We start from the raw sequence: 25,754 nt of genomic DNA, 5'->3' as shown, positions 1-25,754 counted from the left end.
GGTCCAATCTCTCTGACACGCACTTGAGTGACTATTTCCCCTGCATCATGTGTTTTCTGATGCCTATCCCATCTGTGCCTTCAACCAGCTCGCAGCTTTCCAAAGCTGACTGGCAGCTGTACTCCTTAATGGCCACTTACAGTGAACACCAGTTCCTCTGCATTGATGACCAGGTAGAATACCTTCAAACTCTATCTTTACTACCGTGGGATGTTCCATACCTCGCACCTCTTCTTCACCATGACATGCCCCTGTTCCCTGGTGGACTGAGGCATGCTCCGCACATGCAGACGAGCTCTCTATGATTTTAAATGCCATCCCACAATGGCACACTGTATCCGTTATAAACAACTATGTGCGAAGTGTCGCTGCATTTATAGGGATAGTAAAAAAAAAAAGTTTGGCTTTCTTTTCAAAACTCTTTTATCTCTTCTACTCCCTCTTCTGTTGTTTGAGGTAACCTCAGTCAGCTTTCAGGAAACACTGTTCATTCCCTGGTTTGTGGTCTGAACATAGTGGACAATGTCATTGTAGACCCTCTTGTTATCTCCAACACCTTGGGCCGATATTTTACAGCCATTTTGAGTTCCAGTCGCTACCATCCTGCCTTCCTCCCTCCGTAACAGGTGGCGCAGGCAAGGACAATATTTTTCTCTTCCCTGAATTGTGAGTGTTGCTATGCACCTTTTAGTGTGAGAGAGCTTCAACGTGCAACACTTTCTCCTCCATACATGTAGTCGCATTTGCACAAATGGCACATTTCCCACTTGCTGGTCTGAGGCCATTGTCATTCCCATTCCTAAGCATGGTAAGGACAAACACCTTCCTTCCAGCTACCACCCAATTTCCCTCACCAGTAGCATCTGCAGGGTGATGGAATGCATGGTTAATGGTTGCTGATGGGGCAGCTCAAGTTTCGGAATCTCCTCACTAACGCCCAATGTGGATTTCGTAGGCATCGCTCTGCAGTTGATCATCTCATCACCTTGTCAACTCATATTATGAACAATTGTTTGCAGAAGTGCCAAACTGTGGCTGTGTTATTTGATTCGGAGTAGGCATATGGCACCTGCTGGAGGATGGGTATCCTCCTTATTATATATGAGTGGCATTTCTGGGATTGCCTGCCCATTTTTATCTGGAAATTTTTAAAAGACCCTGTTTTTTTAAGATGTGTGGGCTCAGCTCTCTAGGACACTTTTATTCAACAGAACTGGGCGCCTCATGGTTCTGTGCCCGGTGTCATCTTGTTTGCCATAGTTGTTAAACCTATTATGGATTGTCTTCTGCCAAGTATCTCAGGCTCTTTTTTTTTCATTGATGACTTTACGATGTGTTGCATCTCTCAGTGGACTTGTCTACTTGAGTGGAATCTTCAGCGATATCTTCATAATCTTTACTTGTTGAGCATTGGCAAAGGCTTCTGCTTTTTTGCTGATAAGGTTATATGTATGAACTGTGGTGGCACCAGAAGTTTCTTCCCCCATCCCTCCATGTTGGCACATTCCTTTGTCCATTCATTGACACAACGAAATTCTTGGGACTCACGTTTGATAGGAAACACTGTTGGTCTTCCCACATCTCTTACCTGGCAGCTCGCACTTTCTCCCTCAGTTTTCTACATGTTTCATATGGTACCTAGATCAGATTGTCCTCCTCCTTTTATACTAATCGCATGTCTGTTTGAAACTGGATTATGAGTGTGTCGTATATTCACCTGCTCGTCCACTTATGTTATGTCGGGTTAACACCATGCACCATTGTGGTATACATTTAGCCACTGGTGCTTTCTATATTAGTCCCATTGAAAGCCTTTATGCCGAGGCTGCTGATTTAGCTATTGGCATGATGTTCTTTATTACATGAACCGTCCCTCATCTGTGCCCATTCACCCATCCTATGCTTTCTTTTTTGGTGATCCCTTGACCGCGAGTATGGGCTGTCCCCGTCTTTTCTGTTGCCTCCTGGAGTTCACTTTTGTTAGCTGCTTCGGCATCTTTGCCAGATTCCCCATGGGTGCGAGCCTTCATTGCCCTGGCTTTGTGCTGAGGTACGTGTTCATTTCTGACTCCATTTGTTTCCTAATGACATTACTCCAGGACTGCTGTATTGCAGTGAGTTTCTCGCACTTCACATATGGCTTGGGGCAGTGGCTTCATCTACATCGGTGGTTCCAGGATCGACCATGGTGTCGGGTGCGCCTTTGTACTTGGTGGTGATCCTTTCCAATATTGGCTTTTTGACCAGTGCTCTATTTTTACCATGGAACTATATGCCCTTTATCAGGCCATCCAGTACATCCGGTGACAGCTCTTCCAAATTGTACCACTAGATTCTGTCAGTGCTCTTCAGAGCCTAGGCATGCTGCATTCAGAAACGCTTTAGTACAACGGATACAAGAATGCTTTCATTGTCGTACTAAGAGAGGAGCCAACATGGTGATCCTGTGGGTTCCAGGTCACATAGGCATGTCAGGGAATGAGGCTGTTGCAAAGGCTGCAGCTCTCCTCCCTTGGCCTGTTAGTCGTTCTGTTCCCTTGGATGATCTTTGTGTCACTATCTGTTGGCATGTAGTATCACTTTGGAGTGCACAATGGTCTTCTCTCCAGGGAACAAACTCCAGGACATTAAACCTCTCCCGATAGCGTAGTCAACTTCCTATAGGCTCTAAGGTCGTGAGACAGTCATTCTAGCCTGGTTGCAAATAGGATACTGTTGATTTAGTCACTGCCATTTATTGAGTGCCTACCTTGCTCCACTTGGTGTCTACTGCTCTCAACCCTTGATGGTGTGCCACTTTTTGATCTGGTGCCCAGTTTTTAACTGTTTACGTTCATGTCTCTGCTTGCTGTCCAACTTGTCAGATGTTTTAGTGGATGGCATGTGTTCTGTCGATCACTTCTGATTTTTTATTCACTGCAGTAGCATTGTTAAACAAATTTGACCCCCTCCCGCAGGGATATCCACTATCTCAACGTCTTTCCCAGGGGACGTCTTTATCCTTAGCTGCTCCTCTTTTAAAGTTGCTTGATTAGGTTTTTGTCATTTCCACATCAGGTTTTTATTTAGTACTTGTTTTTATTATTTTATGATATGGGCATATACAACCTTTGCAGTTTTGCACACTAAAGCACCAACCAACGAACAACGTAGTGAAAATATTGGCAAAATTTTCATCCTCTCTCTAGAAACTCCTGTCTTTCCAGATGTTCTCAAAATAGGTAGAGTTTCACTGCTGTCAAAGAAAAGTTCTTCTGGTAAAATATTCAACTACCAACTTGTGTCACAGTTAAGTTCCTTCCCAAAAATTCTAGAAAAACTCTTGCATGACTGGCTTCTAAGTTTCATAAATAAATATTCTCTTACCGTACAACAGCATGATTTCAGAAAGTCTAAATCTACACAGGCAGTGATTTTTGAGTTCTTGGTCTGTGCTTTAAAATCCCTTAAAAAAAGGGCGGGCAGTAGGTCTCACTTCAGAATTCAGAATGAATTCAATATTAAGAATAAAACAAGAAACAGTTCCTTACTTTCTAGCAAATTACCAATAAAATATGGTGTACCACTGGGCTCAGTCCTAGGTGTGCTACTCATTTTTATTTATGTGGGTGACTTTATTGGATATACGAGTCCCTAAAAAAACCATCCTGTTTGACAATGGCACCAGCATACTGCTTGTTGGATCCAGCCCATAAACCTTACAGTCAACAGCAAAAAGTTGTATGAAAAGATTTCAAGTGGTTCACCAAAAATGAACTCTCTGTAAACAGTGAAAAACTGTGTGTCAACTTTACTTATTACCTCCATGGAATTAAATGTCTATTCGAACATAATTAAAAAATAATCTCTAGAAGATGACATAAAACTTTTGTGTTGGTGATTTCAGCAATACATACATATAAATGAATAGTTTGTCTAGCAAACTCTCATCCATGTGCTGTGGTCTAATAATATTGAAGTTAACAAAAAACAGAGCAACAGTACTGCAGGCATACTATGTGCTGTTCCACTTACTGCTTTGATATGGGATCATTTTCTGGGGAGACACAACTCACAGTGTAAAGGTTTTCAGAATGCAGAAAAGAACTCTGAGAGTAGTTTGTGGCTTTAAAGAGGCAGATTACTGTTAATTCCATTTTAGTGAACTTCGTGTTGTGTGTGTTTTAAGCCTGTTCTTGTATGACATGATCATGCTTGCTTGAGACTACTTCTTGAAAATATGTAAATTACTACAGAACAAAAATGTACACAACTATTGTGCCAGAGGGGAAATCAAATATACAACAGAAGAATCACAGAACAACAGCCTATCACAGAGCATAATTGACATAATTGGTGTTATACTACACAGTTAGATACCAGAAGAAATAAAAATTGCTTTTTGTCCAATATTTAAAATTAAAGGCGTAGTCAGAACAAATGGTATGCTAGGAACAAGAGTATCATAAGGCTGTTTAGCCAAAAGTTCTGTAGTCTCAGCAATACTCCATGTCTTCCAAGCCAAAATGTTTGCATCTGGAAATGCGAGGCCACCATAATCTACTTGGTTGCCCCATACAACAGCAAGTGTCAGCCAGGTACTACCTCCAAACACTGCTTGTACATCACAGGTGAAGTTCCACGAAAAACATTTGGACCTCCAATCAATTGCTGCTTATTAAATTGACCAGTCAAGTCAATATCAATTGCCTTCAAACTGCGATACACAGGCACGCTGTGCTGCCAGCGACGACACCATGCACGTCACGGAGGCATTGCTGTGGCACGTTAACACAAGTGAACGTAGCAAGCCAATTCTGTAAAAGAATTTCTGAATATTGCTATAACAAAAACAGTTATGTAAAAATTAAATTGTAAGAACAGGTACCTAATTTTGCTAATACTATGTATTATTTTTCTTTGTCCTGTCGAATATCAGTTGTGCAATTTGCGCTGTATGATAAAACTGGACCAATTAAAAAATCAGTCAATCAGGGAATACACATTGACTCACTGGTTAGTTGCAAAGGTAACTCGAGGGTGGTGCTACCAATTCAGCAGTGGATTTTTGCACTATGGCTGAGATCATAATAAGCACAAGTCTTGAAAGAATTGTGACGGATGCTCGCACAACAGGGAACTGACAGGCACTGATAATGGCTAGGCACTAGCCAAAATCTAGATTTTCCAAATAAAACCTGCAAAAAAGCATGATGATTGATGTGCACTATCATTTATAAATTTGTACAAGCACAAGATTTACTACTTTTTATTGATCTGGTGAAATTTGTCCTCTCTCTAACAGAGTGTGCCTTGTCTCCCTAATAAGTTTAATAGATCTGTTTTGATGAATCATTTTCTCCCCTATCTTTTCAACTACTGATAGGAACAATTCATTGAAATATGTGGTTTTTTCTAAAGTTACTGTTTTTTCGTGATATATAATATACTCCAGAAATAATTACCATAATTATCAGTATTAGCAGATCAGACATAGTCATAGTTTGTTGTTAGTATACTTTGCAGAAGTAGTATGCAGTGTTCGCTTCTGTCTTTTGCAGTATAACTTGACTTGTTCCCTGAAGGCTCCCCATGATGGAATTTATAGAACACAATGTTTGAGTGAATGAAAAGATAGACTAGATTCCCTTCTGATTCTTGTCTAATCTACACAGGTGCTTCACCTCTAATACCTAATTGTTGATGAAGTTGTAAATTGTAATTTTCCTGAATTACTTTCGTTACTGTATGCAGAATGTCAGTAAATACAGGGTGTTTCAAAAATGACCGGTATATTTGAAACAGCAATAAAAACTAAACGAGCAGCGATAGAAATACACCGTTTGTTGCAATATGCTTGGGACAACAGTCTTTACTTTCCTGAATGAATATTTCGATACATGAACCCCTGTGACTTCTTTCTGTGGGGACACTTGAAAGACCAGGTGTACCACCAGAATCCAGAAACAATTGAACAGCTGAAGCAGTTCATCTCATCTGCATGTGAAGCCATTTCGCCAGACACGTTGTCAAAGGTTTCGGGTAATTTCATTCAGAGACTACGCCATATTATTGCTACGCATGGTGGATATGTGGAAAATATCGTACTATAGAGTTTCCCAGACCGCAGCGCCATCTGTTGTTGACAATTGTAACTACTGTAATTTCGAAAGTTTGTGTGCCTGAAAATGTACTGTTGTCCCAATCATATTGCAACAAACGGTGTATTTCTATCGCTGCTCGTTTAGTTTGTATTGCCGTTTCAAATATACTGGTCATTTTTGAAACACTCTGTAGATTGATGATGATGATGATGATGATGATGATGATACTCCTCTCTCTCATTCTTGCTTTTGCTTGTCCCTTTTCTATTGTGCGTGCGTGCATTTTGTTTCCTCCCTCACTCAGACTACACTACTCTGCTCCGTATTTTTATTTCAGCACTTCTCTTTCTCTTTATCTTTTTCATTTTTATTTTTATTTACATTTACCGACCTGCTTCTCTTTTGAGCTTCTTCCCCTCACACCTTGCCCCCTCCCTTTTTTTCTCCTCATTTGCATCCCTCCTCTTGCACCTTGCCAGTCTTTTTCATTAAGTTGTTTCTTATTTGCATTTCTGTCTTGCATTGCATGCATGTTTTGTGTTGCCACCTTTTCTTTGTATTTCCTTCTAGTTTAGCTCTTACCTTCAATGTATCTATACCCTTCAACTCAAAAATGAATCTTCTGAAATTTGAACCTACATTTGTTACTATCCAGTAATTTTCTGTGAGCTGTCTCTCTACTGATCCCCAGTTTGGTAGTGCCCTTGCACGTTTGAAAGTATTGTTGCATTCATTTCAATATACCTTGCACAGTTGGCATCCTTCCTTATATTCCACCTACTGCGTAGGGACAAGCAGTTTGCAGTTAACACCCAGGGTTTCAGAATTTTAGTAAAAGTCAGTGAATACATAAATAAAAATATGTGGAAACTGTGCATCATACAGTATCATACAGTTATGTTATTTACCATCAATTTTATAAACATTTGAATAATAATACATCTAATATTAAAAAGATAAAACACTCAGTAATGTTATTCAAAATGATAAAACATTAGGAAGTGTTTATCATCATGTTTTTCCAAGCACTGATGGAGGATTCAGTAAATTATGTATCTGTTTAACAGCTAAGAAACAGGTATAACTGAACCAATAGTAACAAAAATTAAATAAAATAGATTGAGCAGCTAGCTTTTGGGATTGCAAAAGAGTACTTATGCAGTCAGTATGAATAAATGGCTATGATACAGGAAAAAGAATTCATAAGATGTTCAGATACTGAGTGGAGAACAAAGCTACTACAAAGGAGAGACAGCTGTCCTGATTAGTATTTGGAAGAGGTCTTTACCTACACTTTTAGCTTTTGTTAATGTTATTCTTTAAATATTATTTTTTCCCTTTTTTGTCATTATTAACTTTTTCTTTTTTAATTTTACAAATTTGAGATTCAGTGCTTGCTTTGAATGCCATTTCAATTGTACCTGTTTCAGCAGTTTAAGTAGAACCTTCTTTTCCATCTTGTTTTTCCTTAAAACTGTTATTGAGTTCATTTTGGTAGATTATATTATTTTTATATTGATGTTAGTAAAAAATGTTTTCATACAGTAGACATCTTAAATTAAGAATGAAAACCATGACTTTGTGAATATTGTATTGCATTTCCTTTAATTTACAAATTGACTTACATAGACTTGACAAGGGGCCACAATGCATCCACACATCAAAAAAAGTTTGCCATCGCCCCGTTCCCAGAACTCTTGAAGATAGTCATTGACTGTGGATATTATATCACAGACACAGTCCCTTTGACTGTTCAGAGATGTCACTAAACCCACCCAAAGATGTAAACAACCATGCATGAGCAGCACCTATTAGACAGAGGGGGTCTGACAGCTGATCAGTTCCGGTTGTTCTACCAGGAAGGAGGTACCGTATCACCATTGAGCAGTGGAACAATCTGGTCCAACAGTGCCTTGATGAACTTGTGGATAGTATGCCGCAACAAATACAGGCATGCATCAATGCAAGTGGATGTGCTACTGGGTGTCAGGGGTACCAGTGTGTACAGCAATCTGGACCACCAACTCTGAAGGTCTTGCTGTACAGCGTGCATTGTGTGGTTTTCATGAGCAATAAAAAGGGCGGAAAGAATGTTTGTGTTGATCTCTATTCCAACTTTTTTTGATGTGTGTGTTTTCATTCTCCAATTTGACTTGTTGTAACACAGAAAGTAAATAAAAAAGAACAAATCTGAAGCTTTTATTTTCATCTGTTTTAACACTTTGTGACTTTATATCCAGGAAGTACTCTCCTTATATGTTTATCTATTATTTCGCTCTATAGGAATCTAAATTCCGTGAGACGGGAGTGCTGACGCCTGAGGAATTTGTAGCAGCTGGTGATCACCTGGTCCATCACTGCCCAACATGGCAGTGGGCAGTTGGTGATGAGAGCCGTATAAAGTCATATCTTCCCCATGACAAGCAGTTCCTACTAACACGGCATGTCCCATGTTCTCGGAGATGCAAACAGGTTTGCCAGTTCTTGTATGCAGACACTAGTTGTGCATGTATGGGAAAATTTTGAGTGCTAATCAAACTAAAAATATATGTCAGCAAATAAGATCGAGGAATATTAGAAAAATTTTAATGGTCTTCAGGTCAGAAACAATGCATAAGATCCAAAACTACCTCATGCTGGATGTGACATGAATTAAGAGACATTTAAATGTAACATCTATGTCAAGTTAGAATAACATAGGAAGAACATATTGGAAATACTGATTTGTAGTATTTATATATGCCCAGATATGTGGAGGCCTGCCTCAACAGGTACTCTCTTTCATACATTCTTTGTAATTCAACATAGATAATTTTTGTCTCATAAAATGTGTTGCTGCACTTGTTGACTACCACCCTGTTTTGATAAATGTTTCTTCATCTACATCTACATCTACATGATAACTCTGCAATTCACATTTAAGTGCTTGGCAGAGGGTTCATCGAACCACAAACATACTATCTCTCTACCATTCCACTCCCGAACAGCACGCGGGAAAAATGAACACCTAAACCTTTCTGTTCGAGCTCTGATTTCTCTTATTTTATTTTGATGATCATTACTACTTATGTAGGTTGGGTTCAACAAAATATTTTCGCATTCAAAAGAGAAAGTTGGTGACTGAGATTTTGTAAATAGATCTCGCTGTGATGAAAAACATCTTTGCTTTAACGACTTCCATCCCAACTCGCGTATCATATCTACCACACTCTCTCCCATATTACGTGATAATACAAAACTAGCTGCCTTTTTTTGCACCCCTTCAATGTCCTCCGTCAGTCCCACCTGGTAAGGATCCCATACCATGCAGTAATATTCTAACAGAGGATGGACGAGTGTAGTGTAAGGTGTCTCTTTAGTGGACTTGTTGAATCTTCTAAGTGTCCCGTGTTTCGATTTGTGACTGGATGAAGAAAATACGTCAGCTCGGTTCCTCAGCAACCTTGCTTAAATAATTTATAATGGAAGGACCGAGAAGTTCATATAATTATCTTAGAATGTCACCACAACTATTCATGTTTCTTCTAAATAAAGTTAATTATGCGATAAAGGAAAAATACAGTAATTCATGAAGCACTGTCACCAGAACTGAAATTTACATATCACGTTGCGTGCATTACAATCGAGAACACTCGGCATGCTAGAAAATGCAGTTTTAGTTGTTGACGCTTTTTCATTAACACCAATAATCATTAACATAATAATAATAATAATTAACATTAACACCAATAATTATTCGAAGCAGAAGAGAATGGTTTGCTAACTACTGTCTTGAAGATAGATCTGTAGTGGCAATAATTCACAATTGAAACATATGTGAATTTGGAGCACTGCTGTGATGTTTTGAACTGATAATATTTAATAACGAATGCAGCATCTTGATTCTTGTGGCCTTCACTCCTGTCAAAAATATTCCTTAAAAAAAAAAAAAAAAAAAAAAAAAAAAAGAATCAGCCAACTCGAACGATGGGACTTTAGTCTTTCAGACGAAAGCATTTCCATAGCCAGAATTGTACTTGCTCGTATTTCTCCTAATTCAGTTGTATACGTGCTCCTAATTGAATAAATTTTACCCTGCAGCTCAGATATTGTCAAACCACCTATGTTCTGATCGCACATGACAACAGTCTTAGGAGCAGCAACATATTGCTTATTTTTGTAATCAGCATCACTGAAAGCCCACAAACACCTATGCAAAGCACAGATATCCAAAAAGCGAACATTATTCTCTGTTCCCCACTTCATATTTCAGTTTTTCCACACACTCTACGAACACATGTAACCTCAAAACTCGTGCAACTAGTGTCGCCAAAGTTGGAACATGCCGAAAGTGTTTAGTTTGACCAACGAGTTGTGCAAATGCACGGCGCGTGTGCGCAGTGGCCGGTTGAGCAGTTGCCTGCAACCTAGTGTCGTTGTGCAAATCTGGCTTTACCTGCGAAGTAAATTTCTTTTTACGCAATATAAACCATGTACGAGAATGTACGATGAATTTCTTAAATCTCATTTAAATATCAACTCTTCGAGGACGAGCCATTTAGAAGAATTTCGAGCCCAAAAGATCAGACATTTATGTCGTTATTAAACATTTTACTGGCCCATGTGTGTGATGTGTCTTAAAGTGTAACACACCGCAAAAAGATCAACATTACACTTGAAAGCTTAGTTTATCTTGCAGCTTATTAATCTATAGCTAGTGGGAGTGAGCGGAGTAATTACATCGGTAAATAATCACTCCCACTCCTGTTGCTTACTATGAATACTTTCATTCTCGCAGCATACGCACAATGCGTGTAGCATAGAGCGCATAGCCGCATACTACAGAGAAATGATCTGGCGAAGATAAAGTTGTTCTCACTGCGGTATTGTTGGGGAGTGAGCCAGTGGTTCTACATCCCCACAAATCTTGGAGACCAATATTGTGTGTCAACTGGAGCAACACTATTTATATAAATTTAAACCATTAACTTTTGTTATTTGTGTGATCATGATACTTAAAAGTGATGTCGCTATTGGCTGACTGCATCATGTGTCATATACTCTGAATATCTGCTGCCATCAGCTGGTGAGATCACATCAGATGAGCTGTGACTGGCTTACAAAAGCCCATCGCAAACTCGATTTCAATGCTTCAGAACGTAACATTCTGTGTTTCATGGAATTCACATTTATACTTTCGTAATACGAAAATATGCAGTGTATATGTTGCTACACATCAAAGATACTTTCAAAACGAGTTCCCCCCCCCCCCCCCCCTCCCCCCGAAGCTTCGTTTCCTAAAGTGCTGAGAAATTCTACGCTGGTGTATAAAACCATAGCCATTCAAAGTGGGGGGAAAGTATACTGTCACTTAGCATGGAAAAAGTGTTTTTTCACCCGGGAGAAAATGTATTTTTAACCAGTAAATCCGGGAGAAATATGGGAATCTTTTTTCCTTGTCCATGTATACACCCTGTATGGTTTTATTTACCTGAATTGATTCTGACCCATCAGTTATGGTTTAGATACCAACTGCAGACCGCTGCAAAATAGACCTCACTTAACCTTCTGTTGGGTGCAGTGTTTTTCACAGTGAGATGGTGTGTGGGTTACGATTTTTATCACATTGCTTATTCACATAATAATAATAATAATAATAATAATAATAATAATAATAATAATAATAATAATAATTATTGTTATTATTGTTATTATTGTTATTATTGTTATTATTGTTATTATTATTATTAATGAAACACATTATAAGTGGAAAATACCTTTAAAGAAAGACAAAGATGACATAACAGCTCAGCAACAATAGAAATATCAATCCTTCAGTTTTGTTATTGTCACTGTCTGACTGTAGTGACAAATTATGACAGCATCACTTTTTCCACTTTTTTCACTTGCTTCTTTAGTAAATGTAACTAATTGAACTCATTATAAATGACAAATATCTGTACAGAAAGAAAAAGATGACATTAGAGCAAAACAACAATGATAATATTTCTCATTATTTCTCTCATCATCACTTTGGGGGAGAACATATGAGAAATTTTATCACAGTTAAAGCAAAAAGTTGCCATGTACACCAAACAGATTTGGTTTTTGACACATTTTGCAACAATATTTTGTCACTCTGTTATTTTCTGTGAAGGTGTTACAATTCTGCTCTGGATTCCAGCTCTTTTTCTCTGTTTCTGCTTTTGTCTCCTGCTTTTCTTCATACATTGGCCTATAATGTTGTAGCTTCAGTTGAATATCCCTGTGAATTACAGAGGTGTCCAGGCTTCTTCAGATCAGGCGAGATAGATTTAATGTATGAGATAGTTGTTTCTAATATGACAATGTCTTAAAAATTAGCGAGAGTGAGAGAACTGGTATCAACTTTTGTGGTGGCAGTAGTAGTTCCATCAAATGGGCCAGGGCTTCCACAGTTTTCCCGGGTGGAGATCTAGCTACAAATTTTGTAAATTTGTGTAAACTGCAAAAATTAAGAGATGGCGCAAGTAATAAGAAACTTTTCGAAGAGAGAGGGAAACATTTTCTACATGGCCTGTCATGGGTGGAATTTTTAATATTCTGTTCGACTGGACAACCAGTAATTTTTGGCAATCTCTCTGCAGAGAACTCAGAAGAGCATCACTGCTAAGGTATTCTTGATTGGGACATGAAGCAATACAGTTATCTTTTTTAGGATTCGAAGCAGAATGATACTCTTGATCAGGACTATTTTCTTTCTGTGCCTGTGGACACTGCCGCTTAGTTTCTGACAACCATGTTGTATATACATATTTCATATTGCAATTTCTACTCACCTCCAGTGTGAGACAGTTAGGTATTATGTTTATAATGTGCTGCTCCTCCTGTGGAATATTTTGTGATAAGTGATGGTCTAAGTTACCACAAGTTCAATTCAGTATTTAGAGGCGAACCCCTTGGTCACTAACTACAACAAAAAACACATCCACAAGGCACTTGTCAGGGCCCCCCAACTCTTTGAATTTCCATTGCACACAGTTTATGAAATATAACAAGGGGGGGGGGGGGGGGGGATCTGCATATCAGATGGATTCATTTGGGGTTCATTTGATTCAGATCTAAGGCACTGTTTTTGTTTAGCTGTAGCCCAGTGGTGTCTTGCAATAATACTAAGGCAAGAAGCACATATGGAAAGTAGGGCGCAACAGTTTTCCTTCCAGGAAACAAAATAACTTCACAGAGCTTGTCTTTATGTAGTGGAGTTATTTTCCATTTATTGAGTGAGTACTTATTTGTGGTTGGGCAAGTGACCTTTTATCTAACATATTTTCCAGTAAACAATGGCTTAGAACTGTTTTGTTTGTAAGTGTGATGTTGTCAGTGACCAGTGTAATGTTTGTGGGAAAGGGATTGGATTGGTGAATGTAGCATTTGCTGCTGTCTGTTATTGACAGCATATTATAAAGCTCTACAACCATGTTGTGTCGTCACTTGATCATGAATTAACGAACCTTTCCCAGAAGAAGGCTGTAATTGCCATACAGGATGACTAATAATCAGTTTTTCCTCTAGCAGAGTAGAACAGTGTGCAGAGATTTGCATAGATTCTGTCCATAAATGTTTCTTGCCTTAGTGTTATTAGTAACTTGTATTTCTACTCTATGCAATGTTAACATACTTTGTGGAAAATAAACTGCCCCCAGGCACGTATGCGCACTGCGTCACCAGTGGTTCATGAGACGCAGTGTGGGAAGGGCAGAATAACTTTGTGAAACACCCTGTAGAAGTTTCTTGTGACATAACGGGACAGAGATAATGTGGAATCACCTGTTCGCTTTTCAGTCTGCAGAACTACAATCTGGTGACCTACCTTCTGTCACGCTTCTACATCCCCTTCCCCTTCTCTCCCCCCTGTTTAAGTGGAATGTGTCCATTCATAATTAAGTTCATATTTCCACAAAAGTAGCATAAATCTTACATTGTTAAATTTAGAAACTTTGTTTACATACAGTTAGTGTTCATTAAAGTTACATTAAAACTTGACTCTATTATGATAAGTTAATTAACAGATATGGCAGTTGAGTGAGTGCTGAGTTCTTGTTATAAGTGGAAATAATTAACATTGTATGTTACATCACACACCTCGAGCACTAATTTTTGCGGCTAACAAATAATGAAAATTTGTGTAGTGTCATGTGTGTTAAGTGATTCAGTTTTGTTTTAAAACTAGTAATCTGTGTTGCAGTGCATCATAAATGTGGATGTTGCCGCAGGATAGTCAAAGAGGGAGTGGTATGTATAGACTGTGGGTTGGAATTTCAGTTGGATGACTGTAGTGAGAATCTGAATGGGGAGCTCTGTGAGTCTTTGTTAAGGAGCTGTAGGCTCTGCAAATTAGGCAAGAAAATTGCTGAGCAGCAGGCAGAGATTTGTGCCCTTTGGGCTGAATTAGAACACACAAAATTTGAGCAAGTGAAGTTGAGTGGTTGAAAGGGGGAAAAAGATCATGGGAAGTGGGTAAAGATAAGAGCAATGGACAAATGAGGAACAGCTCTTCAACTTCATCTACATTTGAACTTACGGTATCGCATAAATTGGACTTGTTGCCCAAAGTAGGAGGGAAAAAGCCTCATCCAGCTGTAGGTCACAGTAGGGCGCAGCAGCCTTATAGCAAAATAACTCATTGTAGGCCAGTAACAAAAAAAAAAATGTAGCAAGAAAAGAGTCTTGCTGCTAGGTAGTAGCCATCCAAGGGGTGTAGGTCAGATGGAACAAGAAAAATTAGGAACAGGGTACCAGGTCACAAGTATTGTGAAACCAAGTTCTAGCCTTAGCCAAGTGGCAGAGGATATAATGAATTTTGGGAAAGAGGATCAGGTTATTGTAGTAAGTGGAGCAGTGAGCAGCCTAACTAAGGACAGTAGTTGCAGTAGTAGAAGTGACCTGGTTGAAATACGAGTAGCAACCACAGACACAAATCTGAGTTTTGTGGGGGTTCTGCAGTGCCATGACCAGCCATGGGTTAACACTGCTGTGAGCAGACTGCTACTGACTGAAATGAAATCTAAGTGCAGTGTCCATTCCTACAGCTGGGAAATGGGAATATACTAAAAACAGCATACACATGAATAAGAGAGGGGAATATAGTTTAGCTGAGTTTATTGCTGAAAATGTGTGGGACGCTACCATCACACAAAGCAAGATCACTGTGGTTACTGGTGCCAGAGAGGCATCTTTTTTAGATTAGAATCAGGATTCAGGCATCCTGTTTTCAAAAAGAAGTAGAATTAAGAGAAAAGCCCCATATAATGCTTAAGAATGCACAGAAAAGTGTGGTTAACTTATCTCATCAGAATATTAGAGGATTGAGTAATAAGTTATTATCTATTTGGAAACATTAGAGAGCTCTGAAAAGATAAACACCCTGTGTCTATCTTAACACCACATAACCACAGGTTTAGATAAGTTACACACAAAAGATTACACTCTAGCAGCTTGCTCATGTAGAAGTAAGGGATAAAAGGAGGAGTTTTTACATATATGTGAGACAAAACACAAGTACAAAACTATTGAGAGAAGTAGATTTTGTAGTGATCAGCAAAAAGATATGTGTGCTTGTTAATAAACACTGAAAAATAGTTTGCTTTTAATTGTAACTGTTTATAGATCTCCATTTGGAAATTTTGGCCTGTTTGTGAGGAATTTGGATTTCTCACTATACTGTCTGCCAGATGGCAGCAAGCAGTTAATAGCCCAAGGTGATTGCAATGTAGATTTTGGAATGGATTCTGATAGCAAAAATGATCTGGAAACCTTATTTGGATTCTACAATTTGATCTCGATAATTAACTTTCCTACTTGGGTGAATAAAGACAGTACGACACTAATTGATTCTGTGTTCTTAGGTGAAGGTCAAAGCAAGAATATAACTGTGTACCTAGTGGTGACAAATGGGCACTATGACCATGATGCACAGTTAATTAGGATAAATTATGTAGTGCCTTACAGTATGGGTACTCCTCAGTGGAAATCAGTTAGAATACTTAATGACTCCAGAACAAATGTTTTAAGAATAATTAGCGAGAGATGACCTGGGATGAAATTTATAGTGAACATGCTAACGTAAAATTTAATCCATTCCATGACTAATTCATATCACTATTTGAAAATATCTCTCCACGTAAGATAATCAGAAATGACATTATACAGCTATATAACACAACCGTGGATCATTAGAGGGACTAAAGTATCTTACAAAAGGTAAATGGAAATGTATCTGTTGTCAAGAACAGGTAGAAATCCTTCAATAGTTGTACACTACAAAAAGTACTCAAAATTACTAAGTCAGGTAATCCAAAAACCAAGGAAGATGCACATAATGTCAGAAGTTAGTAGTTCTGACAACAGACTTGAGGCTTTATGGAATGTTGTGAAATGAGAGACAGGACAACCAGCCACAGAAGAGAAGAAAATCAGAGGCAGAAAATATATTTAATAATCATTTCTTAAATATAGTTGAAATTTTAGGAACAAATAGTTAGAGAAAAATCACAGCAGTATTTTGAAAAAGTAACACTCCTAAAGTTCAGTCATATGAATGCATCGTCAGTGTCACCTTCTGAATTTATTCTCTCTCTCTCTCTCTCTCTCTCTCTCTCTCTCTCTCTCTCTCTCTCTCTCTCTCTCTCTCTCCCTCCCTCCCTCCCTCTCTCTCTCTTCCCCCCCCCCCCCCCTCTCGAAAATAAAAGCTCACCTGTCTTTGATGGTGTTTCCAGTAGATTACTAAAGATTTGTTCTCATATAATAAGCCTGGTCTTTTCTGTAGTATGGAAGTCATCACTAACCCAAAGGATTTTCCCAGAGAAACTAAAATATGCTGTTGTTAAACTCCTCTTTAAGGAAAGTGATAAGAGTGATCTCTCTCTGCTGAAATCATTTTTCAAACTGTTTGAGACGGTGATGTATCCAGTGTAGAATTCACCTGCACAACAATAATATCCTCAAGAAATCACAGTTCTGGTTTCATAAGAGTTGCTCCACTGAGATTGCCGTTTACATTTCCACTCCCCAAAGTTTACAAGCATTACTTAACAAAATAGCACTGGTTACTGTTTTCTGCAACCTATCTAAGGCATTTGACAGTGTGAATCACAATATTCTTGTAGATAAACTGATTTTTTTCTGTGTGGTTGATGGTATAGCCAATTTGTGGATGGTGTCATATCTAACCAGAAGAATGCAGGAAGTTGTACTTGGTAAGTAAACCAATGTAGTAAGGGAGATTATTCTAACAGAGGAGAAATCACTTACTTGGGGGTTCTCCAAGGCTTAGTGTTAGGTCCACTATTGTTCCTCATAGAAGTAAATGAACCTTTGTCTAATACCCTACAAGCAGACTTAGTTCTTTTTGTAGATGACATTAGTTTTGTCATCTATCCAAACATATGTACGTAAACAGACAAAATGGTAAACAATGTTCTGAAAAATACAATTGACTCATTTTCTACGAATGGTCTCGTCCTCAATTTAAAAAAAGAAGAAAAAAAATTCAGTTCTGCCCAACTAGGGGTACTACACTAATGATAAACGTAACACAAGTCGAGGATACAAAAAACAGGGTGGAAACTTCAAAATTCATAGGTGTCAATATGGATGAGAATTTAAACTGGAAAAAACACATTTTGGAACTGCTAAAACAACTTAGCTCAGCCACATTTGCACTTAGAATCGTTGCAAATCTTGGGGAGAGAGAAATCAATAAGTTGATATATGCATATTTTCGTTCAGTAATGTAATGTAAGGTAACTCATTTTTAAGAAAGAAAGTATTTGTTGCTCAAAAATGTTCTGTAAGAATAATATGTGGTGCTCACTCATGATGTTCTTGAAAGTATGTGTTTAAGGAGTTGAGCATTCTGAGTTCTGCTTCACAGTATACTTATTCCCCCAAGAAGTTTGTTATAAATAATCCATTACAGTTCAAAAGAAAAAAAAATGATGTTCATAATTGCAATACCAGAAGGAAAAATGACATTCTATACTCCACATTAAAGTTGCCTCTAGCCCATATAGGGATGCACATTGCTGCAACTAAAATTTTTGATCACTTACTCAGTGATATAAACTGTCTGACAGACAGCAAAGTAAAATTTGAACACAAACTGAAAAAGTTTATCTTGCAACTCCTATTCCATACAAGAATTTCTATTATATGTAATGTGTAAAAGATTGTGGTAGGGATTACTAACCCACATCTGTAGATCTTAATAAAAAAAAAAAAGAAAGTTAAAAATATTCAAAGAATGAGATTTTCACTCCGCAGCAGAGTGTGCGCTGCACATTAAAACTGTGTGCCAGTACCTTGTCTCCTGCCTTACAAACTTCACAGAAGATCTCCTGCAAAACTTGCAGACCTAGCACTCCTGGAAGAAAGGATATTGCGGTGACACGGCTTTGTCACAGCCTGATCTGCTACATGGCCATGCGAGTGCATCGAGTAGACCCCTGTCAATATGTCTGAGAAATACAACATTGCGAATGGGGTTTCCGATTAGAAGTTACAAAATACTGGCCTGTCCTATCTTTGCAGCACGGAGGTGGGGGTCCCACACGGATATTCAGGGGCCATTGAGTAGCACGCTGTAAATTACAATTGCGTACCCATTACTGTTCCTCTGATTACAACGCCATTTGTGATGAAACTAGGAAAGTGCCTCAGTCAAAACATATATAGATTTTGTCGTAGAATCATAATCAGCAATAAAAAAAAACAGGGGTTCCTGTTGAAGATTTCAGTCTTGCCCACACCACCCATGCACAGGGTGGGGTGGTAAGTCGAGTGTTGTATCCTTGGATGTCCCCCTCAGAGACAAAGAAATTGGAATTGTTTTTTGTTTTTTTTTGTCCGAAGTGTCTATTCTTGAAATATTTCAATATTTTCATTTAAAGTGAATACTCTGTGTAGAATAGTGAACAATAATTATAGGGATGTAGTAGTAGTAGTAGTAGTAGTAGTAGTAGTAGTAGTAGTAGCAATGGGAATAGAAATGGAAATTTATGTACCATATATAATGTGGCTATAAGCTATAGTCACTAATAGATCTCAGCTCAAGTGTGCCATTGGAAATTAAATAACATGTTGAATTGCAATTCCAGAAACACAAATGGAAATAGTTTTGTGCCACTGTGTAATTTATACCACCCTAATAACCATCACATTCCAGAATGAGATTTTCACTCTGCAGCAGAGTGTGCGCTGATATGAAACTTCCTGGCAGATTAAAACTGTGTGCCCGACCCAGACTCGAAGTTGGGACCTTTGCCTTTCGCGGGCAAGTGCTCTACCATCTGAGCTACCGAAGAACGACTCACGCCCGGTACTCACAGCTTTACTTCTGCCAGTATCCGTCTCCTACCTTCCACACTTTACAGAGGCTCTCCTGCGAACCTTGCAGAACTAGCACTCCTGAAAGAAAGGATATTGCGGAGACATGGCTTAGCCACAGCCTGGGGGATGTTTCCAGAATGAGATTTTCACTCTGCAGCGGAGTGTGCGCTGATATGAAACGGAGATGGATACTGGCAGAAGTAAAGCGTACTGGGCGTGAGTCGTGCTTCGGTAGCTCAGATGGTAGAGCAGTTGCCCGCGAAAGGCAAAGGTCCCGAGTTCGAGTCTCGGTCGGGCACACAGTTTTAATCTGCCAGGAAGTTTCATATCAGCGCACACTCCGCTGCAGAGTGAAAATCTCATTCTGGAAACATCCCCCAGGCTGTGGCTAAGCCATGTCTCTGCATTATCCTTTCTTTCAGGAGTGCTAGTTCTGCAAGGTTCGCAGGAGAGCTTCTGTAAAGTTTGGAAGGTAGGAGACTGATACTGGCAGAAGTAAAGCTGTGAGTACCGGGCATGAGTCGTGCTTCGGTAGCTCAGATGGTAGAGCACTTGCCCGTGAAAGGCAAAGGTACCGAGTCTCGGTCGGGCACACAGTTTTAATCTGCCAGGAAGTTTCAACCATCACATTGTTGATGATGGGCAGACACAAGCAACCATACTGTGTCTTTATTTCAATATACACAGCTGGAGATACACTCCTGTTTTTTATTTTATTTTTTTAATTTTATTTGGTATTCTTTTGGATGTTTAATTTTAATGCTCTGTCTTCTGTTTGGTTCACAGATGGAGTACTGTGAGGAACAAGAAGAAATAATTGAGGCTGATGACCCTGATGGTGGATGGGTTGATACACATCATCATGATCTTGGTGCTTTGGGTTTAGATGAGAAAGTTTCGGAAATGACGTTAGAGTCGAAGGTATAGCTATACTGATTACGTGTACCACAGTTTCTTCTGTCTTTGGGGTACTAATATTTACTATTGCTATGTGACTGTAAGTTAAACTCTGGAGCGCATGTTTACACACAGGTTGTCCCTCCCCCTCACCCTTCCCTCTCCATCTGAACAGACAAGAAATAAAAAAACAGTAGATATATCAGCCCCCTCTCTGCAGAATATGAGATAGTCACTAAAATTATCACTAATTGCATAGACAATAAGCATTTGATTCGAACTGGGCAAAGGGACAAGTTGACCATAGATGTACATGTAGCACAGTAATCTTCTTACAGATTGTAAACAAAATTACATTATCACTTAATCCAGGATTCATATATTTTTGAGAAAGTTCTTGACTGTAAGAGAAATGAAGACATTGACCTCGATTGGGCACTGAACTAAATTAATCGTGACAAGCGAAAATTTGTGCCCAACTGGGACTCTGAAATTGATTACCCACTTTATGCGAGTGATCACCATAACCACAGCGACCATCCAGACACGTTCCCATCTGACCCAGATTCTAAATCTGTCACGCGCTAGTCTGACAGAATAGACACCACACATATTTATAGTAATATCTGTGAGCATCGATGACTCACAGTAATTTTAGTGCTGATGCCCACTATGTCCAACCTTTTGCGGGACCGAACCAAAAGCTCTGATCAAGAAGTTAATGGACGGTGGACGTTACTAGTATATATAACATCTGAGTCCAACACTGTACTAGTTTGCGATATTTTATCTTTTTTTAAATTAAAGCTGAGCCGACCAGCTGACACTTCAGTAATGTTTCAGCTGATATGGTGAAAATTTGTAAAATACAATGAGTTAGCACATTTCACGTGTGAAAAGAATGTGTTTACTCTGTGACATATGGTTTCTCTGGGGTAAGAGGAGCGCTTTGGTGAAAAATTAGCGATCAACATCAACGGGGACCGTTATAAGAGATGCTAGCATGAATATATGTATGTTTCTAATGCTAATAACTATATTTGGCTGGACACCATTTATAAAATAGTGTAACTGAATTATTTGATGAGTATAGAAAGCAATAAAAGCCATTTGTGTAAGTTTCAGCTAGAATATACTGATATGTTAAAAGGTAATTCTAGCTGTCTTAATTATTTCCAGAAGTTTCATTTGTGGAAATTGAATTTGTGCCAAGCAGCTATAAAGGAATTTTGGACACTGGTCCGTAATGTTTGCTGATGAATCTTCAAGCACAGTCAAGCAAATTTCGAAAACTGTTTTCCTGCAATTAAGAGAAATCTGCTGTATGGCTATGCATCAAATAATGAATTGCGAACTGAATAGCACCAAATCAGTATCAAAGGATTCTATATAAGTTCCTTTTTATGAACAGTAAATCCACAGGTGACGAGAGATCACCAGCTGCCACTTCTGCATTAAGAGATCACCAGCTGCCACTTCTGCATTAAGAGATCACAGAGTTCCGATAACTGCTGTTTTACTTTTATTGGCAAGTCACAATTTTATTTCAGTACATTGTATGATGCAGTTCTGGCAAAGACATACTAATTAATTCCTGTGATCTGCAAGGCATTGATGATACAATACAAACCCATTAGGCCTTGCTACATTAGTTTGGACTTCGGATAATTAATGAGGATCATTTCACTTAGTTAAGAAAGTAATTTATATCGGTGTAGAAGTAGTAGTGTGTTAGTCTGTTGGTTGGTTTTGAAATAGCCATGTTAGGAAGCAGCCCAACAGCTAATACAAAGAGTATGAGTTGGCTTGAAATTTGTGTAGTTAGAGATAATTACTACTACCAGTACTGGAATTAAAGCATGGATTCTTGTTGAAACTAAACTGGAACAGTCTCCCTCATAGCATAAGAAAAATACAGTGCAACATACAAAAACAGAAGTTATTAAAATGAATAATGTATATAGGATAATCTTTTTTACTGTGTCTACGGAAACTTTTAGAATGTCTGTTTTTGCAGCAAACTTGGTACTTACCAGTCAGTTGTTTGATTGTTACACATTTATATTTAATAGAAGTCACTATTAGACTGCACTGATACCTTTAATTTACCTATAATTTTCTGTGGTTGCCGATCATGCAGTTCCTCCACTAAATCTTAAGGATAAGCACATATATATTTTAAGATGTCTTGCAGGGTGGAAGGAATTACTGCCTCTTGTTATGATTGCAGGCAAAAGTCATGCTTTTAAATGAATCGTGGAATATTTTGGCATAATAAATAAAACTATTCTTGTGGCTATAATGATTTTTAATATATACTTTCATTTTATACACACATAGCATTTAGGATTCACATTGTTAATGCATGAGTAAAAATTACACATTGTTTTTATGTGAGATCTTAAACATAAGTACTCTCAAGCAAGATTGAAATAAAAAGTTGTTAAAAAATATTGAATATTCTGCGAACATTGCTCTTCTGTTACAAAGAAAATTTTAAAAGCCTATTTTTTTCAGTCTTCTGCGGCAGTGTACAAATTTCTTATTACTAATGAGGAAAAGAAAACATTCATACAAATTAGTAATGAGAAAAAGTAAAAAGATGTGATATTGGAAGCTAGTTGTTTAGGTATTACACAGTAGCCACAAGACATTGCAATTACACCTCCTTAGTTGTCCGAAGTTCAATTGCTTCAGTCAGTCATTAAGTGTACCTTTAACATATCACATCCATTCTATACTGGGTGATTAAAAACTCAGTATAAATTTGAAAACTTAATAAACCACAGAATAATGTAGATAGAGAGGTAAAAATTGATGCGTTCTTGGAATGACATAGGCTTTTATTAGAACAAAAAAAAGTCCGACAGATGGCGCTGAACAACAAAACGACAGTGACAGCGCATGACAATCATGTATAAAAGGAGCTGTAATGAGAGAATCAAATGCACCAGCAGTCGTAGCATGTTGGCGTTACCTGAAAAGGCACTTTTAGTGAAGCTGTATTATCAGAATGGGGAATGTGCTAGTTCAGCGTTACGATCCTATCGCCATAGGGAGGGTATTCGAACGGTTAACGGTCCATTTACAAATGCAGCTGTGGTGAGATTGATTTCGATGTTTGAAGCCACAGGTTGCTTAGACGATAGGCCTCCGTAGTGGATGACTGAGTACAAGGTGTAATGCTGCTGAGACAGTTCAGGAAGAAATGGAGACTAGTGGGTTCGTCTATGCACGGGAAAGTCGGCACTCGTGCAGTCGCACCTGCATTCCATACACTACTGTTTGGTTGACCCTCCGATGCCATCCATACAAAATTCACCAGCATCATGAACTGTTACCTGAAGCGGAGGGCATTTGCAGTGTGGGCGTTTCAAAAGATGGCAGAAGATAGCGATTGGTTGAGTAACGTGTTGTGGACTGACAAAGCTCATTTCACGCTCAGAGGATCTGTCAACGACCACAACTGCAAAATTTGGGCTACCGTAAATCCTAGAGCTGTCATGGAAAATCCATTGTACAACGAGAAAGTTACAGTATGGGTTGGATTTACCACATCTACCATTATCGGGCCTTTTTTCTTTGAGGAAATGCGTGATTCTGGTTTTGTAACTGCTACCGTGACGTCGATATGTTACAGAATCATGTCATCCCCAGCCTAGCTGATAAACACCTGCTGGAACGTACGATGTTTATTGAGGATGGCGCTCCACCCCATATTGCTAGATGTGTGAAAGATCTCTTGCGCGGGTCGTTTGGTGATGATCGTGTGCTCAGCCGCCACTTTCGTCATGCTTGGCCTCCCAGGTCTCCAGACCTCAGACCGCACGATTTTTGGCTTTGAGGTTACCCGAAGTCGCAAGTGTATAGTGATCGACCGACATCTCTAGGGATGCTGAAAGACAACATCCGACACCAATGCCTCACCATAACTCCGGACATGCTTTACAGTGCTGTTCACAACATTATTCCTCGACTACAGCTATTGTGGAGGAATGATGGTCGACATATTGAGCATTTCCTGTAAAGAACATAGTCTTTGCTTTGTCTTACTTTTTTATGCTAATTATTGCTATTCTGATCAGATGAAGCACCATCTGAAGGACATATTTTAAACTTTTGTATTTTTTTGGTTGTAATAAAACCCCAGATCATTCCAAGCATGTGTGTCAATTTGTACCTCTCTATCTACATTACTCCGTGATTTATTCAGTTTTCAAATTTATACTGACTTTTTGATGACCCGGTACATACATATACCTGTGCAAGCTAGAGTGTTACTTTGTGTGACAAGTTGAGACTTTGGGTTGGATGGGAGGTGTGTGTCGATGGCCGAGGCAGCCGGCCGGTGCGGCCGAGCGGTTCTAGGCGCTTCAGTCTGGAACCGCGCGACCGCTACGATCGTAGGTTCGAATCCTGCCTCGGGCATAGGTGTGCGTGATGTCCCTAGGTTAATTAGGTTTAAGTAGTTCTAAGTCTAGGAGACTGATGACCTCGGATGTGAAGTCCCATAGTGCTCAGAGCCATTTGAACCATTTGGCCGAGGCGGTTAAAATGACCACCCGTGTAAAGCAGAAAATCTGGATGCGAGTCCCAATCTGGCTCAAATTTTCACTTGCATAAGATTTTAAGAGAAATGAAGACACTGGCTGCAGTTGGATACTGCAATTAATTCAACAATGATCTATATGTTTTGAGCACAGACACGAAAGCTGAGTCAGTGACTATTTTTTTAAGGGTTATTGGAACACACTTTGTTCAAACATTCAAAAATTTCGCTGTAGACATGAGTGATATCCAACACAACAGATGCCACACACATAAATATAGTGATACTAGTGAGCATGAACAGCCTGTCTAGGTGGCTGAGGCTGTTATGTTCACCACTCTCACAAAGCAGGAAATCAGAGTTCGAGCCCTGATCTGGCAAAAATTTTCACTTGTCATCTTTGAATGTATTTCAGTGCCGAATTGTGGCAGGTGTCTTCACTAATCTTAAAAATCTTGTGTGAGTGAAACATTCCACGTTGGAAAAATATATCTTAAAAACAAAGATGCTTGTAACTTACCAAACGAAAGCATTGGTATGTTGATAGAGACACTAACACACACACACACACACACACACACACACACACACACACACATCCATCCGCACATATACAGATACAAGCAGGCATATGATGGAAGTAGATTTGAAAATCGGTTACAATAAAACAAACAAAAAGTAGTAGTACAAGTTAACAGTGAATTTAAAAACCCAATTAATAAGCTTTTGTTTTAAGAGCAGTTGGAAATAACAATGGACAGCAAAAGAAAAAAAAAAGTAGTTTCTTATGCCCTGTTTCATTTTTTCATGTAATAACTGTTCATTTCTAAGAACTTTTTCTAAGTCCTTCGCCCAGGTACTGAACCACTTGATACTCA

General features: G+C 38.8%; 1 protein-coding gene across 3 annotated transcripts in view; it reads left to right on the top strand.

Moving 5' to 3' along the window:
- LOC126334661 (ubiquitin-like-conjugating enzyme ATG3) overlaps positions 1–25,754 on the top strand; it is a 76,591-nt gene that overhangs the window by 8,592 nt on the left and 42,245 nt on the right. For 2 of the 3 annotated variants that reach the window (XM_049997122.1, XM_049997123.1), the window contains exons 2-3: positions 8,367–8,555; positions 20,217–20,351. In XM_049997122.1, coding sequence (XP_049853079.1) covers positions 8,367–8,555; positions 20,217–20,351 — 324 coding nt within the window. The remainder of the gene's footprint in view (positions 1–8,366; positions 8,556–20,216; positions 20,352–25,754) is intronic. The other variant, XM_049997124.1, reaches the window with a different exon arrangement.

The sequence above is a fragment of the Schistocerca gregaria genome, chromosome 2 (genome assembly GCF_023897955.1).
Source record: "Schistocerca gregaria isolate iqSchGreg1 chromosome 2, iqSchGreg1.2, whole genome shotgun sequence".
Taxonomy (NCBI): domain Eukaryota; kingdom Metazoa; phylum Arthropoda; class Insecta; order Orthoptera; family Acrididae; genus Schistocerca; species Schistocerca gregaria.
The sequence above is the reverse complement of the archived record's forward strand: the minus strand, read 5'-3'. Positions and strand labels throughout refer to the sequence as shown.